At 45.8% G+C, this 20,650-nt stretch overlaps 1 protein-coding gene across 1 annotated transcript in view; it reads right to left on the bottom strand.

The window, feature by feature from the left end:
- The window catches only part of LOC120913235 (complement C4-B-like), a 198,284-nt gene that overhangs the window by 70,038 nt on the left and 107,596 nt on the right, over positions 1 to 20,650 (bottom strand). Inside the window, exons 19-23 of the mRNA XM_040323048.1 lie at positions 20,172 to 20,242; positions 17,777 to 17,916; positions 10,103 to 10,315; positions 5,266 to 5,317; positions 1,163 to 1,252 (exon numbers count right to left, since the gene is read on the bottom strand). Coding sequence (XP_040178982.1) covers positions 1,163 to 1,252; positions 5,266 to 5,317; positions 10,103 to 10,315; positions 17,777 to 17,916; positions 20,172 to 20,242 — 566 coding nt within the window. The remainder of the gene's footprint in view (positions 1 to 1,162; positions 1,253 to 5,265; positions 5,318 to 10,102; positions 10,316 to 17,776; positions 17,917 to 20,171; positions 20,243 to 20,650) is intronic.

The raw sequence follows: 20,650 nt of genomic DNA, 5'->3' as shown, positions 1-20,650 counted from the left end.
AAAGAGCGACAACTTTGAAAAAAAAGCAATATTTTTTACTTTTTGCCAAAATAAAAATCCCCCAAAAATATATTAAAAAAAAAAAAAAATTTCCACAGTTTAGGCCGATACGTATTCCTCTACATATGTTTGGTAAAAAAATTAAAAATAAATCACAATAAGCGTATATTGATTGGTTTGCGCAAAAGTTATAGCGTCTACAAAATAGGGGATAGTTTTATGGCATTTTTATTATTATTATTTTTTCACTAGTAATGGCTGCGATCTGTGATTTTTATTGTGACTGCGACATTATGGCGGACACACCGGACACTTATGACGCTATTTTGGGACCATTGTCATTTATACAGCGTTCAGTGCTAAAAAAATGCGCTGATTACTGTGTAAATGGCACTGGCAGGGAAGGGGTTAACCACTAGGGCGTGGAAGGGGTTAAGTGTGTCCTAGGGAGTGATTCTAACTGTGAGGGGGCTGGACTACCAGTGACACGACATTGATCACTGCTCCCGATGACCTGTCACTAGGCAGAACAGGGAAAGGTCTTGTTTACACAGGCATCCCCTTGTTCTGCAGCTCCGTGACACGATGGCGGGACACCAGCGAACATCGAGTCCACGGGACCCGCGGGCACGGTCACAGAGCTCGTGGCAGGGGCGTGCGTGCACCCGTACGTTGTGAAATTAAAAGGGACGTACAGGTGCGTCCCTTTGCGCTGATGTGCCATTCTGCCAATGTAAATGTTTGTGCGGCGGTTGGAAAGCGGTTAAGAATGTATTCCAATTTCTAAATATATATGTCTGTCTGAAGGAAAAAAGATTTAAGAGTTGTGCAATCAGCAATACTCATGCTCCCTGCTGATTGGATGGCCCTAGCTCTGTAGGGGGGTATGTTAGACCTCTGCAGAGAGACCACTGCTTTCAAACAAAGAACAAGGGTCGTTCTCTACAGCATGCTGGCAGGGGGACAGGCTTTCCTATTCAGACTGTGGCTGCCTTCCACCAAAAACAAACCATACCACTTTTGCAAAGCTTTTGTTTTGCTTCATACTGAATTTATTTAGCTGATTTGAAATAAAAGATCAATTAGCCTTTATTCAGCTCCATTCCCATGGACACTTTCTTTGATGCCTTGTTGGTCTAAATGCAGCCATGACAGTACTTACTGGTAATTATCACACTAGAACGGAAATCAGCATCTGGGATCACATTCGAAGGTAACTCCTCATCGAATCGAAAAAGTCTTCTGGATGCATCTGCATGAAAAAAGAGACAAAAGAAGAGTGCAAGTTACAATATGTGGGATAAACAGGACTTTAAAGTGGAGGTTCCATCAAAAAAACAATTTTGCTTTAAACTCTAGCTTACGACTAAAAAAGAAAAAAAAAAATAACATTTTTTTTTTTTACTCATCTGGAAATGCCTGTTGCTATGCCGTCCCACGAAATCTGCCTTTGAAACCACCTAGGATTCTGACATCATCTCCCTCTAATGCTCCTGGGAAATGTGTGTCATCATTTCCCAGGATGCAGTGCGCTGTCCAATTATCACTCCCCATCCAAGACTTCCAGGAAGTAAGTGCCTGTAGGCTTCACAATGCCCACAAGCAAAATGACAACGGTATAGATATAGTTTTATAAACTATCTTTTTTGAATATCTATGCGGATCGGCGGCGGATTGTAAAATAGTAAGTGACCGGATTTATATTATAAAAACGCAGGATGAAAGGACATACATTTAAAAAATGCTAATTGTGGTTGGAACTCCGCTTTAAGGGTACCTGTATTTCCTTTAACGATGTTAACAGACAGTAGAGCATTAAAGGGGTTGTAAAGGTTCGTTTTTTATTTTCTAAATTGGTTCCTTTAAGCTAGTGCATTGTTGGTTCACTTACCTTTTCCTTCTGTAGCGCTACCCCCTCAGGAGCCGCTGGTTGTTGTTGGGATCGGCATATTAAGTTACCTCAGTGTTGTCTAGGGGTGTATTTGATGAGCAGAGTAGTGAGCGAATGTCCAGTCAATGAATAAAGGTTTTCAAATGCTTTATTTCCAGGCCCAACATGGCCAACATCAACATCAAATGAGGAAAAAAGGTTGATGAAGCAAGAGGGAGAACTTTGCAGTATCAGGCCTGGATATGAACCGAGCAATCCTGCTCTCAGTAGTATCAATTGCAATCCGTCGCCACTCTAGCCAGAGTGGGTGAAGTGCCCCCGGACAGACTCCTGCTACGAGTCTGTCAGCCGAAGGGTCACTTTAGGTTTCTGGGAGGAACAGGCCTCTGCCACAGACCTGGCTCTAGGGCCTCTGCCACAGGCCAATTACTTGAATGAGCTAAATGAACAAATTGAGATTGAGCGAATCCTCCCAGTAGATTAAGCATAGGTCACCGGATGACAGCAATAGTGTACCTGTCAACATTCCGGTCACCAGATCCCCGATTGGTTCGTTCAAGCCCTGTCGGACAACCTGCCCTTGGGTTCTCCTCAAGCCGACCCTCCCATCGAACGGCATCCTGCCTGGGATCTCCTCAAAAGAATTGGGAACCCAGTAAGTCACTGGGGCCCCTCTCAGGAACATGGAACTCCGCGTAAATTGTGACCCTGGGCCTGGTAGGCCATCACCGGGGTCCGTTGGATGCGCACACCCTAAAGGTGGGTGCCACACCTGGAACCCGCAAAGAACTTAGAAAAATGGCGCCTGCCACAGATATACTCTCCCCCAGCATGCACGCGAGGGAAAACTCCTCTAATTGGCTGCTGGGGAAAAGCAGCTCCGCCAGAACCCCTCTAGCGCCACCTGTCGCCCAGGGGTGGTGACGACACCCCTGGAGCGCAGACTGACCTACAGGACAGTTCAGGAATGACAGCAGCCCAAAATTTAGCAAATTGCGAATGGGAGCAAAATAACTCTCCCATTCCCCACTAACTTTAGCGTAGTGCCCATACTGAAAGTAAGGGGGCGCTACACTTCCATTTCCCTTCTAAATGTTTTTGTTTCTCACTTCCTGTTTCTCCTCAGTAAGCTGTTATGGCTGACTAACCCCCGGCCAGAACGACTCGGATCATGGGGGCAAGCTTACTGAGGAGAAACCGGAAGTGAGAAATTCAGACAAAGAAAAAAAACATTTAGAAGGGAAATGGAAGGAAAAGGTAAGTAAACCAACAATGCACTAGCTTAAAGGAACCTATTTAGAAAATAAAAAATGAACCTTTACAACCCCTTTAACTCAAACTTGCGATATAGCTTTAGTTGTGTGGTGAAGCATTTAAAACCAATGACGGTCTGCTACTGTATCAAAAGAGATAATATGGATCACTTGGTTTCATCTGGATTTTGAAATCAGGTTGTCCCAGATTTAAGATTGAGACAGTCAATACATTAGACACCTGGTTTGTAATGATAAAAAAAAAAAACAGTTTACATGGATATGGAGGGAATTAAAAAGTTTTGTGGGATGTGATGTCCTCATTTCTATTTAAAGAGTATTTAAATTTTTTTTAAGACAAGAGGAGTTTCCCATATATACAAGAGGACATTCATGATTTGTCATGAGGGTAGTACATGAAGGGCCGAGACAAGAATTGTTCTAGAAGGGGTGTGCTAGGAGTAGGCATTTGTGTTGAGAGGGGAGATGGGGGAAGAGGATTTGTGCTAGGATGGGGGATTTGGGGGTTTGTGCTAGAAAAGATAATATGGTGGGGGGATTTGTGGCAAGAGGGGACATTTTTTTGTTGGCGAGTGGAATTGGTGCTAGGATGGGGGATTGGTGGAGAGGAATTTGTGCTGGGAGGGCGGATTTTGAGTGTGGGGGGGGGGGGGGGGAGAGAGGATTTGTGCTCAGTGGGGGTATTTGAGGGGTAGAAGATGTGTGCTAGGAAGCAGATTTTTTTTACATTTTTTGGTTGGGGGGAGGGGGGTTGGTGGATTAGTGCTGGGAGCTTATGTGGTTTGAGAGGATTTGAGCTAAGCATGCAGAACCATTTTTACATCCAACAAACAGACTAGTCCATACGAGGTACAGCACCCTAACGTGTTTCACTCAACAAGGAGCTTACTCTAAAGCCTCGTACACGCGATCCGATTGTTGGCAGGGGATTTTCTGTTGACAGACTGTTATCCTAAAATCTTACCATTAGTACGCTCCTTCTGACAATTGTTGTCCGACTTACGGCCAACAAATGTTGGATGACAAGCTAGTAAATTTTCGGCGGACAACGATCTGTTGTCTGATTTTCGTATCGTTCGTCACTCAAAAGTCGAAAGTACAAACATGGATGCTCAGAATCGATGCTCACCAAACACGAAATTAGCAGAAGGGGCCCAAAGGGTGGCGCTCAAGAGCTAAAAGCGGAGTTCCACCCAAAAGTGGAACTTCCGCTTAATCCACTCCTTGCCCCCTTACATGCCACATTTGGCATGTCATTTTTTGGGGGGGGGGGAGTGGGGGCTTCAGGAGGAGTGGGACTTCCTGTCCCACTTCCTCCTTCTGCCCAGGGACCGCTAAGGCGATATGTCATATCGCCTTTTGGCGGCCCGTCCCTGTAGGCGATTGCCTGGGACACGTGACAGGTCCCAGGTGATCGTCTGATCAATCACAGTGCACAGCGCCGCTCGCGCATGTGCAGTGAGTGCCTGGCCGTGAAGCCGAAAGCTGTCACGGCCGGGTGCCCACACTAAGAATGAAGACGCTGGCCGGAGAGGGGGGGAGAGGAGCGGCGCTCCGGCCGGCACGTTGCTGGACCGTGGAGCAGTTGAGTGTCTGTTTATTAAAAGCCAGCAGCTACACTTTTTGTAGCTGCTGACTTTTATTAAATATAAAAACAGCCTGGAACTCCCCTTTAAATTTCTTGTCGTACGTCACTACGTTCGTGTTTGTTGCCTGACAATTGTGTACCGTTAGTATGCAAAAGAAGATGCAGGCACACGCCCTTTGGACAAAAATCAGACGCTCAATTGGCCAACAATTCATTTACGTGGGGTCACAGCTCATTTTAATAAAACATGCCTACCTCTTCCACATTTAAATTACACGGGCTTACGCCGGCCGATTTACACTACGCCGCCGCAACTTACGGAGCAAGTGCTTTGTGAATACTGCACTTGCCTGTCTAAGTTGCGGCGGCGTAGCGTAAATACAATACGCTACACCCAACTAAAGATACGCTCTCCTACGTAAATCTGGTCCTTAGTATTCTCCTGTCTGTTTACATCATTAATTGTTAGTGCAGATTTTGTACAGCATAACACCAAACAACTGAGTTATTACCTTTAGGATCCAAAACATATGTCTTCTCTTCAACCACTGGAACACCTTCTCTCTGCAAAGAAATGGACTGCAATAAGACCTTTACTAAATGAAATTTAGATTGCTTTCTTTTTTGATAAAATATTTGTTTTCACCTTTTTATTTTAGTCTTTGTTGTATCCCAGAGCTGCTTGTAGGCAGGTAGAAGTGGTGCTAATATGAAGAGTGTTGCTGCTGTCCATCAGGCAGGGCAGGACCTGATGAGATGATCCGGCGAACGCTCAGTCTAATGTTAGTTGCTTCCCTAGTGGTAAATAAAGTGGTCACATGACCACTGTTTACTGTTGGTGCAAGGGAAGCCCAATGCAGGACCAATGTGCCTTCTGCCATGGGCTCCAGGCACCATCTTGGGAGAGCCTAAGTCTAATTATGATGATGCAAGATTTTGCCTGCCATGTTTGAGATGCAGAGTGCTATGAATAGCTGGTACTACATCACATAGGGAGTCCAGTGTGGAGAGTACTGGACAGGAACAGGAAGCCATTTGCCAAGGAATGGTGAACCTATAGGACAGGTTCCTAAGAATCAGCGGCTGAGCTTACTACAACGCTCCTAGCTGGGAGGAAATTTCCCTCTGTACAGTCATTGAAGGAATCACACCTTGGCCAACCTCCTGTATGTAATTCCTGTATCATTGTGCTACATAGCCTTGCTATTATGGGGTTGATTTACTAAAGGCAAATCCACTCTGCACTACAAGTGCACTTGGAAGTGCAGTCGCTGTAAATCTGAGGGGTTTCCCTGGGTGATACAATCCACTTTTTTGCATGTATGTTTTTGGCTACGGCGGTAACCTCTAATAGGTGGAGTGACTATAAACAGGGGCCTTAGGTACACTAAGCAGCATATTAGTGGGGTTACGTTTACTTTCTGTTGGTTTATAATGGGCACAGTGGCAGCGTTTGATGGGCACAGTGGCTGCGTTTAATGGGCAAAGTGGCTGCATTTGATGGGCACAGTGGCTGCGTTTGATGGGCACAGTGGCTGCGTTTGATGGGCACAGTGGCTGCGTTTAATGGGCAAAGTGGCTGCATTTGATGGGCACAGTGGCTGCGTTTGATGGGCACAGTGGCTGCATTTGATGGGCACAGTGGCTGCGTTTAATGGGCACAGTGGCTGCGTTTAATGGGCACAGTGGCTGCGTTTGATGGGCACAGTGGCTGCGTTTGATGGGCACAGTGGCTGCATTTGATGGGCACAGTGGCTGCATTTGATGGGCACAGTGGCTGCATTTGATGGGCACAGTTGCAGCGTTTGATGGGCACAATGGCAGAATTTGGAGCACAATGGCAACTTTTAATAGGCAAAATGGCTGCGTTTGATGGGCACAGTGGCTGTGTTTGATGGGCACAGTGGCTGCGTTTGATGGGCACAGTGGCTGCATTTGATGGGCACAGTGGCTGCATTTGATGGGCACAGTGGCTGCATTTGATGGGCACAATGGCAGCATTTGGAGCACAGTGGCAACTTTTAATTGGCAAAATGGCTGCGTTTGATGGGCACAGTGGCTGTGTTTTATGGGCACAGTGGCTACGTTCGATGGGCACAGTGGCTGCGTTCGATGGGCACAGTGGCTGCGTTCGATGGGCACAGTGGCTGCGTTCGATGGGCACAGTGGCTGCATTCGATGGGCACAGTGGCTGCATTCGATGGGCACAGTGGCTGCGTTCGATGGGCACAGTGGCTGCGTTTGCATTCTGGGAGAGGGTACTTAAGGGGGAGACACCATTTTGGGGGTTTCATCTTCCGATCCTCGCCTGAAGGCCCTCCTGGCCTCAGGAATGTGTTAGCAGTTTCCGCCTCGGGGCCACGTTGGCCCGAGGCCTCGCAACTGAGATGTAGGCCCAGAAGTTACTGCAGTCTTCTGATCCAGGGATGATTCTGTGTCGCCTTGCCTGATGGAAGGGACCGAGTAATTGGGGACTCAATTGAAAGATGTATCCGGATCGAAGTTACCTCACAGTGCTGCTGGAGCGGCTGAGAGATCCTGGTCTTTTTCTTTAGAAGCTAACCAAGTGAGGGGTTGACCCAGGGATGGACTGGCCATTGGGACTACAGGGAGTTTCTCGGTGGGCCGATGGCTTAGTGGGCTGGCTTCCGTGACAGCGGACCGCCGCCACCCTCCGCTCCTCTGTCTCTCCCTCCCCGCAGTGCTCATCTGGGGGGGAACAGAGAAGCGGGGGGAGGACCAGAGGAGCAGGGGGGATGACAGAGGAGCATGGGGGGGACCAGAAGGAGCACGGAGGAGGGAACAGACAGCTGACTCAACAGCTATGGCCTGGGAGTTTCTCACTTCTGCCTAATCTTGTCCAATGGGGGGGGGGGTGGCACCGAACTGATTCTTTGCCCGGGTGAAATAATCTCTACCTTCCCCACTGGTACTGCCTATAAGAGTACCAGTACCAGCCGTTTTACTCTAATAAAGTAGAACGGCTAGTGGCTAGTGAAGGGGGAGAGGGGGCTTGGGTGACTGGGGGTGGGGGGGGGGCTTGTCCGGCCGCCATAGGAGAGAAGTGGGCCAATCTGGGTGAAGTCCAGGGCCAAATTTTGGTTTGATTGCCGCCCCCCCCCCCCCCCAAAAAATGGAGCATCAGCCGCCACTGTTACAGACCATTTATTCTACTACTAGTGCTGGGAGGATTTTGAGTGTACAAAGGTTGGGCGACACCTGTTATTTACACAAGACTGTGGGCTAGATTCAGAGAGAATTTACGCCGGTGTATCTATTGATACGCCGCGTGAATTCAAATCTGCGCCGGCGTATCTTCTTTCTGTATTCAGAAAGCAAGATACGCCGAATGTAGGCTAAGATCCGACTGGCGTAAGTCTCTTACACCGTCGTATCTTAGGGTGCATATTTACGCTGGCCGCTAGGTGGCGCTTCCGTCGTTTTCGGCGTAGAATATGCAAATTACCTAGATACGCGATTCACAAACGTACGTGCGCCCGGCGGAATTTTTGACGTTGTTTGCGTAAGGCTTTTTCCGGCGTAACGTTGCTCCTGCTTCTATGAGGCGTACGCAATGTTAAGTATGGACGTCGTTCCTGCGTCAAATTTTGAATTTTTTACGTCGTTTGCGCAAGTCGTTCGCAAATAGGGCTGGACGAAATTGATGTTCACCTCGAAACCAATACGTCCTTGCGGCGTACTTTGGAGCAATGCACACTGGGATATGTACATGGACGGCGGATGCGCCGTTCATAAAAACTTCAATCACGTCGGGTCACCAACCACTTTCATAAAACACGCCCCCCTCATCCTCATTTGAATTAGGCGTGCTTAAGCTTTGTGAATAAAGCACTTGCCTCACTTACTTAAGGCGCCGTAACAATGCGCGATTCGACCTGAATCTAGCCCTGTGTTTTTTAAGACTGTGTTTTTATCCATAGCTATGTTTCTTTTGGAATCAACATTTTTTTCTATCCTCCCATTCAATTACAGTGGAACCTCGGATTACAAGCATAATCCGTTCCAGGAGAATGCTCGTAATCCAAAGTACTCGCATATCAAAGCGAGTTTCCCCATTGAAGTCAATGGAAACGAAAATAATTAGTTCAGCATTGACTTCAATGGCATGCAATACCGCATGCGGCGCCGGAGAGCCTCGGAAAAGGCCGGAAAGGCCCGAGGATACCTCGGCTGACCTCATCAAACCTCGGAAAGACTCCGTTCCCGAGATTTGCCGAAGTCAGCCGAGCTGTCCTCTGGCCTTTCCGTGCATTTCCGAACGGCGCAGTTCGGCTCCACTCGGCTCCCCCCTACCTCAGACCGAATGCGGTACTGCATACCGCTTTAGCCTGAATCGTGCTTGTTTTGCGAGACAACACTCGCAAACCGAGTAACATTTTTTTAAGAATACAGTAATTGCATTGCGAAAAGCTCGTTAACCGCGTTACTCGCAATCCGAGGTTCCACTGTATTTTTGGTACGTTTAAGGACACCCCTCATTTACCAGTGCACAGCACAAAGGTTGTTTGTTTGGAAACAAGCAACGCACATGCTCGGATGCTTCTACAATATATCATATGAAAGAGCCCTTAGGATTTTTACCGTGATTTTGTACAGGTCAAAAGGTCACCAATGTAAAAAGCAGAAAACGCCTGTAATCTGCCAAAAAAGAAGCTCCTGTACTTTTTTGAGCTTCAGGCATTTTGCTTCAGAAAAGAAAACGCTCAGATGTGAACAAGGCCTATTGAAATGAATGGGATTTGTCTTGTTGGGGTTTCTTAGAGCTGAGGCTTACAGCAGAGAAACCCCCAATAAAAATGGCTAGGTGTGAACAGAGCCTTAGGGTCCTTTCACACGTGTGGACCGTTTTTTAGATCATTTTTTTATCATCAGTTGATCCGTTTTTTCATCCGTTTTTCATCCGTTTTACATCCGTTTTTCATCAGTTGTCATCCGTTTTACATCCGTTTTTCATCAGTTGTCATCCGTTTTTCATCCGTTTTTTCATCCGTTTTTTTTTTTTTAGTTAGAACTTTATTTTTATTACATATTTTGATGAAAAACGGATGTTAGCGGATCGGATGTTAAACGGATCGTCCGCTAACATCCGTTTTTCGGCCGTTCCGTTTTTTTGACGGAAGAAAAATAGGGTTTTCTTCCGTTAAAAAAAACGGAGCTTAACGGAGACGTATGTTAACGGACGTTAGCGGATGCTCATCCGCTAACGTACGCTATCCCATTGGAAAGCATTGCAGTCCGTAAACGGACGTATGAAAAAACGGACGAACGGTCCGCACGTGTGAAAGGACCCTAAAGGTTACACTTTAGAAATACAACCCTGCTTCTCACCTCGAGCTGAAGCACTTTTCGCACACCGTCCGATATGCCCATTGGTCCCAGCGCCTTGACAGTCACGGTCGGGTTTTCCTTTCCAATGGCAACCACTGAAAATGGGATGGAGAGTGCTGACTTGCTGGCCAAAGTTACAATCTGCTGTACGGCGCCTCCTTCAGGTGTACTGGGGGTACACATCCCCTCTGTCTTCTCTACAAACACTTTCACCTGTTCCAAAAGAGAAGCAAAGAAGCTGAAGTTAGAGCTGCACGATTCTGGAGAAAATGAGAATCACAATTTTTTTTGCTTAGAATAAAGATCATGGCCCGGATTCAGATAGGAGTTACGACAGCGTATCTCCGGATACGACGTCATAACTCTGAGTTCTGCCGGTCGTATCTATGCACTTGTTTCGTAGAATCAGTTACGCATAGATTTCCCTAAGATCCGACCGGCGTAAGTCTCTTACACCGTCGTATCTTAGGCTGCATATTTACGCTGGCCGCTAGGTGGCGCTTCTGTAGATTTACGCAAGGAATATGCAAATTAGGTAGATACGCCGATTCAGAAAGGTATGTCCGCCCAGTGCATTTTTTTACGTTGTTTACGTTAGGCTTTTTCCGGCGTAAAGTTACCCCTGCTATATGAGGCGTATCCTATGTTAAGTATGGACGTCGGGCCAGCGTCGAATTTTCCGTCGATTACGTCGTTTGCGTAAGTCGTTCGCGAATAGGGCTGGGCGTAATTTACGTTCACGTCGAAAGCATTGGCTTTTTGCGGGTTAATTTGGAGCATGAGCACTGGGATACGTCATTTACGTGGGGTCAGCCTTCATTACCATACAACACGCCCACTGCATGGAGAATTTGAATTCCGCGGGCTTACGCCGGGACCACATACGCTAGGCCGCCTTAACTTAGGGCGCAAGTTCTTTCTGAATACGGAACTTGCGCCCGAAGTTACGGCGGCGTAACGTATCTGAGATTGTATCTGAATCCAGGCCCATGATTCTTGGCGTAACATCATCTTTCACATTATACAAAAAAATTAGGCTAACGTTACTGTTTCTTTTTTTTTTATTCATTGAAGTGTATTTTCTTCCCCAAAAATTGCGTTTGAAAGACCGCTGCGCAAATACAGTGTGACATAAAATAGCGACCGCCATTTCATTCTCTAGGATCTCTGCTAAACATATATATATATAATGTTTGGGGGTTCTAAGCTCGTTGTCCGCCGTTGTCCCGCGATCGTGTCACGGATCGGCAGAACCTGTCATCGGGAATGGTGATCACTGTTCTATCACTGGTAGCCCATCCCCCCCACAGTTAGAATCACTCCCTATGACACACTTAACCCCTTAACCCCTTCATCACCCCTAGTGTTAAACCCCTTCACCTGCCAGTGTCATTTACATAAAAATCAGTGCATTTTTATAGCAATGATCGCTGTATACATGACAATGGTCCCAAAATAGTGTCAAAGTGTCCGATGTGTCCGCCATAATGTCGCAGTCATGATAAAAATCGCAGATCACCACCATTACTAGTAAGAAAAAAATATATTAATAAAAATGCCATAAATTTATCCCCTATTTTGTAGGCGCTATAACGTTTGCGCAAACAAATCAATATACGATTACAGGGAGTGCAGAATTATTAGGCAAATGAGTATTTTGACCACATCATCCTCTTTATGCATGTTGTCTTACTCCAAGCTGTATAGGCTCGAAAGCCTACTACCAATTAAGCATATTAGGTGATGTGCATCTCTGTAATGAGAAGGGGTGTGGTCTAATGACATCAACACCCTATATCAGGTGTGCATAATTATTAGGCAACTTCCTTTCCTTTGGCAAAATGGGTCAAAAGAAGGACTTGACAGGCTCAGAAAAGTCAGAAATAGTGAGATATCTTGCAGAGGGATGCAGCACTCTTAAAATTGCAAAGCTTCTGAAGCGTGATCATCGAACAATCAAGCGTTTCATTCAAAATAGTCAACAGGGTCGCAAGAAGCGTGTGGAAAAACCAAGGCGCAAAATAACTGCCCATGAACTGAGAAAAGTCAAGCGTGCAGCTGCCAAGATGCCACTTGCCACCAGTTTGGCCATATTTCAGAGCTGCAACATCACTGGAGTGCCCAAAAGCACAAGGTGTGCAATACTCAGAGACATGGCCAAGGTAAGAAAGGCTGAAAGACGACCACCACTGAACAAGACACACAAGCTGAAACGTCTTGACTGGGCCAAGAAATATCTCAAGACTGATTTTTCTAAGGTTTTATGGACTGCTGAAATGAGAGTGAGTCTTGATGGGCCAGATGGATGGGCCCGTGGCTGGATTGGTAAAGGGCAGGGAGCTCCAGTCCGACTCAGACGCCAGCAAGGTGGTGGTGGAGTACTGGTTTGGGCTGGTATCATCAAAGATGAGCTTGTGGGACCTTTTCGGGTTGAGGATGGAGTCAAGCTCAACTCCCAGTCCTACTGCCAGTTTCTGGAAGACACCTTCTTCAAGCAGTGGTACAGGAAGAAGTCTGCATCCTTCAAGAAAAACATGATTTTCATGCAGGACAATGCTCCATCACACGCGTCCAAGTACTCCACAGCGTGGCTGGCAAGAAAGGGTATAAAAGAAGAAAAACTAATGACATGGCCTCCTTGTTCACCTGATCTGAACCCCATTGAGAACCTGTGGTCCATCATCAAATGTGAGATTTACAAGGAGGGAAAACAGTACACCTCTCTGAACAGTGTCTGGGAGGCTGTGGTTGCTGCTGCACGCAATGTTGATGGTGAACAGATCAAAACACTGACAGAATCCATGGATGGCAGGCTTTTGAGTGTCCTTGCAAAGAAAGGTGGCTATATTGGTCACTGATTTGTTTTTGTTTTGTTTTTGAATGTCAGAAATGTATATTTGTGAATGTTGAGATGTTATATTGGTTTCACTGGTAAAAATAAATAATTGAAATGGGTATATATATTTTTTTTGTTAAGTTGCCTAATAATTATGCACAGTAATAGTCACCTGCACACACAGATATCCCCCTAAAATAGCTAAAACTAAAAACAAACTAAAAACTACTTCCAAAAATTTTCAGCTTTGATATTAATGAGTTTTTTGGGTTCATTGAGAACATGGTTGTTGTTCAATAATAAAATTAATCCTCAAAAATACAACTTGCCTAATAATTCTGCACTCCCTGTATTGTAATTTTTTTACCAAAAATATATGGAAGAATACATATCGGCCTAAACTGAGGAAAAAAATATTTTTTTTTATATATTTTTTGTGGGATATTTATTATAGCAAAAAGTTAAAAATATTGAATTTTTTTCAAAATTGTCGCTCCATTTTTGTTTATAGCGCAAAAAATAAAAACCGCAGAGGTGATAAAATACCACAAAAAGAAAGCTCTATTTGTGGGGAAAAAAGGACGTCAATTTTGTTTGGGTTCCACGTCACACCACCGCGCAATTGTCAGTTAAATTGACGCAGTGCAGAATCGCAAAAAATGGCCAGGTCATTGGGCAGTTAAATTCTCCGGGGCTGAAGTGGTTAATTGTGCATTTTTCTTCCGAATTCCATGCCCCAAATAATAATTAATTCCCCGGTGGGAAATAATTTGTTCCTGTAGTGGTAGTAACGGTGAATTATAATCCCTTTTTATTTGCCTATATAAATCCCATACTCTAATTACCAGTGTTGTGAATGTGCTTAGAAAATAAACGATAGTGTTGTTGTATTCAGATCATTTTATCCAAACACGTCCCAGTCAACGTGATTTCATTTTTAACCCAACCATTTTCTCTAAAGTAAAATGACCAATCAATAATTTGTGTCAGTAATACTTCTTTATAGTATCTTTTAAAATCTGGTACAGCAAATCCTCCGTATATTTTCTCTTTACTTAATATTGTATTCTTGTTTTTTGTTTTTTATGTTGCCATATAAAGCCAAGAATCATCTTTTTTAACCTTTTCACGCCTAAGCCCATTTCTGACATTTATTGCTTACAAGTTAAAATCCATGGGCTGGATTCAGGTAGCTGCGCCCCTTCTTACGGCGGCGCAGCGTATCGTATTTACGCTGCGCCGCCGTAAGTTTGAGAGGCAAGTACTATATTCACAAAGCACTTGCCTCCTAACTTACGGCGGCGTAGCGTAAATGGGGCCGGCGTAAGCGCGCTTCATTCAAATGATGTTAAGGGGGGGCGTGTTTTATTTAAATTAGGTTGACCCTGCGTATTTTACGTTTTTTTACGAACGGCGCAGCATGCTCGAAATTCCGACGCAAATCGACATTGCTTTCGACGTGAATGTAAATTACGTCCAGCCCTATTCGCGAACGACTTACGCAAACGACGTAATAAATTTAAATTTTGAAGCTGAAACGACGTCCATACTTAACATTGGCTGCGCCACCTACTGTAATAGCAGGAGCAACCTTACGCCGAAAAAGCCTATCGTAAACGACGTAAATAAATTGCGCCGGCCGTACGTACGTTTGTGAATCGGCGTATCTAGGTAATTTGTATATTCTACGCCGAAAACAACGGAAGCGCCCCTAGCGGCCAACGTAATATTGCACACAATTATACGCCGCCGCATTCAAGTTACGTCGGCGGAGGAAGCCTATTTTTTTAGCGTGTCTGCCTTTGAGAATCGGCGTAACGATGCGCCGGCGCAGATTTCAAATTACGGCGGCGTATCTGGAGATACGCCGCCGTAAAAGCTACCTGAATCTACCCCCATATTTTTTTGCTTGAAAATTACTTAGAACCCCCAAACATTTTATATTACCGTATATACTTGAGTATATGCCGACCCAAATATAAGCAGAGGCACCTAATTTTACCACAAAAAAACTGGGAAAACGTATTGACTCGAGTATAAGCCTAGGGTGAGAATGCAGCAGCTACTGTAAATGGAAAAGAGGGTCAACAATGCCCATTTGCAGCCTCACTGTGCCCATTTGCAACCTCACTGTGCCCATTTGCTGCCTCACTGTGTCACCATCCTTCTCATTTAACAAACTACACAGAGGATATTTTTCTGATCACCACACTTGCAAAGCATTACACATTGCATGCTCAAGTCATTGTGAGTCAGCGTTCCACCTGTCACGGACATCCTTTCGTCCTCGTCCATGGGACGAGGATGAGAGGACATCCGTGATAGGCGGAAACACTGAACACTGACGGGAAATTGAGTGTTCCCCTATCACGGATGAGAACGAGGAAGAGGCGCGGCTTTCACTGGATGGCCGCCATCTGAAGGCAGACACAGACTCAAGTATAAGCCAAGGGGGGGCATTTTTAGCAGGGATTCTAGAGAATAAAATGGTCATCGTTGCATTATTTTATGTCACACAGTATTTGTGCAGCATTATTTCAAACACGTTTTTTTGGGGAAAAATACACTTTCATAATTCAAAAAAAAAAAGAAACGAAACAGTAAAGTTAGCCCAATTTTTTTGTATAATGTGAAAGATGATGTTACCGAGTAAATAGATACCTAACATGTCATGCTTTGAAACTGCGCACATTTGTGGAATTGGCGACAAAGTACGGGACCTAAAAATCTCCATAAGTGACGGTTGAAAACATGTAACGGTTACCAGGTTAGAGTTAGAAGAGGTCTTTAGCTAGAATTATTGCTCTTAGGCCTCATACACACACATACCTCCCAACTGTCCCTGATTTTGAGGGACTGTCCCTGATTTGGAGCAATGTCCCTCTGTCCCTCATCCTCCTCATTTGTCCCTCATTTTGGTATGATCTCTATATAGATGTATATAAAATGCACTTTTTATCTATCAAAAAGTGTTTTCCAGCACTAAACCTTTCATCTGATTTCTAAATTGCTGCATTTGTAAATTCCAAAAGCCAATATAAAGGAATAGTAGTGGTAAAAAAATCACTTGTGGGTTTAACCAATCATATTTTTTTTTGTAAAATTCTTCTTTAAGGGGGTGTGGCAAGGGGTGTGTCCTATGCCTGCCTACTTTTGTGGATAGGTGTCCCTCATTCCCAGCTCAGAAAGTTGGGAGGTATGCACATGACCGTTTTCCCCGACAGAATCCATCAAGAAACTTGGCGGGAGAGCTTTTTTGCCGAGGAAAACGGTTGTGTGTATGTTTTTCATCTAGGAAACTGTCGAGGAACTCGACGAGAAAAAAAGAGAACAAGTTCTCTTTTTCCTCGACGGGAGTCTCAATTTTTCCTCGTCGGGCTGGTTTTCGACGAGAAACGCGTTCCTGTGTATGCTAAGAAACCCGCGCATGCTCAGAATAAAGTATGAGACGGGAGCGCACCATCGGTAAAAGTAGGGTTTGTAATGGAGATAACACATTTTTCACGCTGTAACAGTCTGAAAAGTGCAAATCGTCTCTTACCAAACTTTTACTTAACACGCAGTAACATAAGATTAGCAAAAGCAGCCCCAAGGGTTGTACCAGTGGAATCGAACTTCCCCTGACGTCGTACGTGTTGTACGTCACCGCGTTTGAGAATGACGAGATTTGGTCTTGACAGTGTGTACGCAAAGAAAGCTTGTCAAGTTTCTCCACAAGCCTGACAAGGAACTTGTCGAGGAAAACGATGTTTCATTTACGACGAGTTCCTCGGTCGTGTGTACGAGGCCTCACTCTGACGATCGTGGCGATACCTCACAATAGAACGCCTTTGGGATGAATTAGAGCGGAGAATGCGATCCAGGCCTTCCACATCAGTGCCTGACCTCACAAATGTGCTTCTGGAAGAATGGTCAAACATTTCCATAGACACACTCCTAAACCTTGTGTACGGCCTTCCCAGATAAGTGTAGACTGTGAGACAGGCTTTCTCATCCAACATCAGTGGGGTAGATTCATGTACCTGCGCTTCTTCTTATGGCGGAGCAGCGTATCGTATTTACGATACGCCGCCGTAACTTACAGGAGCAAGTGCAGTATTCACAAAGCACTTGCTCCGTAAGTTGCGGCGGCGTAGCGTAAATGGGGCCGGCGTAAGCGCGCGCAATTCAAATGTGGAAGGGGGGGGCGTGTTTTATGTAAATCTATGATGACCTGACGTGATTGGCGTTTTGTATGGACGGCGCATGCAAATCCGTGTACATATCCCAGTGTGCATTGCTCCCAAGTACGGCGCAACGACGTATTGGTTTCGACGTGAACGTAAATTACGTCCAGCCCTATTCGCGAACGACTTACGCAAACAACGTAAAAAATTCAAATTTCGAAGCGGGAACGACGTCCATACTTAACATTGGCTGCGCCTCCTAATAGCAGGAGCAACCTTACGCAGAAAACGACGCAAACGACGTAAAAAACTACCGCCGGGCGCACGTACGTTCGTGAATCGACGTAACTAGGTAATTTGCATATTCTACGCCGAAAACAACGGAAGCGCCCCTAGCGGCCAACATAATATTGCACACAATTATACGGCGCCGCATTCAAGTTACGTCGGCGGAGGAAGCCTATTTTTTTAGCGTATCTGCCTTTGAGAATCGGCGTAACGAGATTTCAAATTACGACGGCGTATCTGGAGATACACTGCCGTAAAAGCTACATGAATCTACCCCAGTGTTGTCTTGATCCATATTATAGCTGATTGAAGGTGTTTGAAATTGCCTTAAAATTGCCATTAACGAGAAGTTTGTACGTTTAGGGTGGTCTGTACTCCCCTCACCTGCATGTCTTGTTCTTGGAAGTTATACAGTACAGGTCTCAGCTCAATCTGTTCAAATCTCTTCACCGTCGATGGAACTCTCAAGTAAATGTGGAACGGTTTGAAAACTTTCACCTTCACGGGGTTAGCCACACAAAACCCTGCAAAGCAAGAGATGATCAGAGCAATACCAAGAGCGAGTTTCACTGGAGAGCAAGAAACTTGTGTGATTAAAGTTAAAAATAACCAAAATTATATTAATAGGCCACCTGTGCTCTGCAAACCTTAAAGAAAGTTAGACCCGGAGTAAGGAAGCAGAGGCGTTGCTATGGGGGTGCGGGGGTACGGTCCGCACCGGGTGACACCTGCTAGAGGGGTGACACCATCCCTTTTTATTTTTTTTACCTGACATGCCCAGCCTGCCCTGTGCAAACCCAGCCTGCCCTGTACCACCCCAGCCTGCCCTGTACCACCCCAGCCTGCCCTGTATCACCCAGCCTGCCCTGTACCACCCCAGCCTGCCCTGTACCACCCCAAACAGCCCTATACCACCCCAGCCTGCCCTCTACCCCCCCCCCAAACAGCCCTGTACCACCCCAGCCTGCCCTGTACCACCCAGCCTGCCCTGTGCCACCACAGCCTGCCCTGTACCACCCCAGCCTGCCCTGTACCACACCAAACTTTCCCATGCCACCCCAACTTGCCCTGTGCTACCCTAACTTGCCCTGTACCACCCCAATCTGCCCTATGCCACCATAACATGCCCTATACCACCCCAACTTGCCCTGTACCACCCCAACCTTTCCCATGCCATCCCAACTTGCCCTATGCCACCCTAACTTGCACTATACCACCCCAACCTGCCCTGTACCACCCTAACTTGCCCTATACCACCCCAACCTGCCCTATGCAACCCTAACTTGCCCTATACCACCCCAAACTAACCTATATCACCCCAACATGCCCTATACCACCTTAACCTGTCCTATACCACCCCACTACACCAACCTGCCACTATACCACTCTATACTACCCTAACCTGCCACTATACTGCCCTATACTATCATTTACAGGGGCTGGTTTGGGGTGCGCCCCGTGCGCTGCCTGCTTGGTGCTGGGCAGCCTAGACAGAGGGGGGGGTGACACCATGTTTTACCGCACCGGGTGACACCAACCCTAGTGACGCCACTGTAAGGAAGGAAGGTGTAGGGCCAACATGACAGTGTAAAAGGGGGTTTGACTTGGGAGGAGTTTTTAAGTATGTTAAAATAAATAAGGATTGGAGTACTTACTGGATTGGTGGGTTGGAATGAGTGGGTGGAGCTGCAGGGGATGAACAATAGGAGGATCCTGGTGAGTTCTCCACTCAGAAGAGGGACTGCTTTGGGGCAACTTCCCCCCCTCCCTTTCATGGGTTCATTTTTTTGGGCATTTTCTGGGGACATTTTGTGTCCATGTTGTGTTTTTGTTATGGCAACTGGCGTGGTACAAGGCTCTTGTATGTGCTTTATTACTTTGTGCTATAGGCAAAAGACAGCTACGGCACAGCTCTCAAGTTCTGGGAGGACGGCCATGGCTGTCCTTTTATGTGCACACCTCCTGGGGCGTGCATCTTGTCCCTTGAACACAGCTGATCACAGATTGCGGTACAGGACCAATCACAGCGGCCCTTTACCATGTGATCAGCTGTGTCCAATCACAGCTGATCACCTGTATACAGACTTAACAATTGTGTTAATAAAATGGCTGCTATGGTCATTGACGCTTTCTTGCTTGTGCTATAGGCAAAAGACGGCTACAGCAGGGCTCTCCAGTTCTGGGAGGACGTCCATGGCTGTCTTCCCACATATATGTTTTCTGGGGCCCACATTGGGCAAGCTCGGTGACCACTGTGTCCTTTAAACACAGCTTATCACAGATTGCGGTAGAGGGCCAATCACATCGGCCCTTTACCATGTCTCCAATCACAGCTGGTCACATGTAAACAGACTTGCTGGTTATTGGTATTCCTTTCCACGCTCTCTGCAGGGCACAGTGAGTACACTGTTTACACTGATAATCAAGGCACTGATCATGAGTGTCCTGATTATGAGTGCAGCCCCATCAGTGCAGCTTATCAGTGCCCATTAGTGCAGCTTATCAGTGCCACCCCATCAGTACAACCTCATCAGTGCAGCCTCAGTGACCATTAGTGCAGTCTCATCAGCGCTCTTCAGTGAAGAAGAAAAATTACTTATTTGCTAAATTTTATAAGAGAATCGAATAAAAAACAGTGGCGATTAAATACCACCAAAAGAAAGCTCTACCTGTCTCATAAAAAAAAAAATGATAAAAATGTAATTTGCTGAAATCTGAAAATTGGCGTGGGCAGGAAGGGGGTGAAAGTGCCCGGTATTTAAAGTTTTAAAGATCTTACCTTTTCCTGAAGACATTCCGATTGCTTGGATCTCCCATGTGGTAATAGAATCTGGGACTGCGACTGTTTCACTAAAAGAAAGAAATCAAAATCAGATTTTTTTTTTCTCTCATGATATATTTTGTATATTTGGGATCTTCAAGTGAAACTTAAAGCGAAGGTTCACTTTTAAATTGGAATATTTATTATAGCAAAAAGTAAAAAATATTGAGCTAGATTCATGTAGCTCTCACGTCGGCGTATCTATTGATACGCCGCGGAAGTCAGTAGATGCGCCGTTGTATCTATGCATGCTATTCACGGTCACGGAGCTAGATACGCCTGAATTTCAGCTTCCTCCGACCGACGTAAGTGTTAGTACGCCGTCGTATCTAGGGTGCAAATTTACGCTGGCCACTAGGGGCACTTCCGTAAATTTACGTGTAGAATATGTAAATGACCTAGATACGCCGATTCACGAACGTACTTGCGCCCGCTAC

Source organism: Rana temporaria, chromosome 9 (assembly GCF_905171775.1).
Source record: "Rana temporaria chromosome 9, aRanTem1.1, whole genome shotgun sequence".
Lineage (NCBI taxonomy): Eukaryota > Metazoa > Chordata > Amphibia > Anura > Ranidae > Rana > Rana temporaria.
The sequence above is the reverse complement of the archived record's forward strand: the minus strand, read 5'-3'. Positions and strand labels throughout refer to the sequence as shown.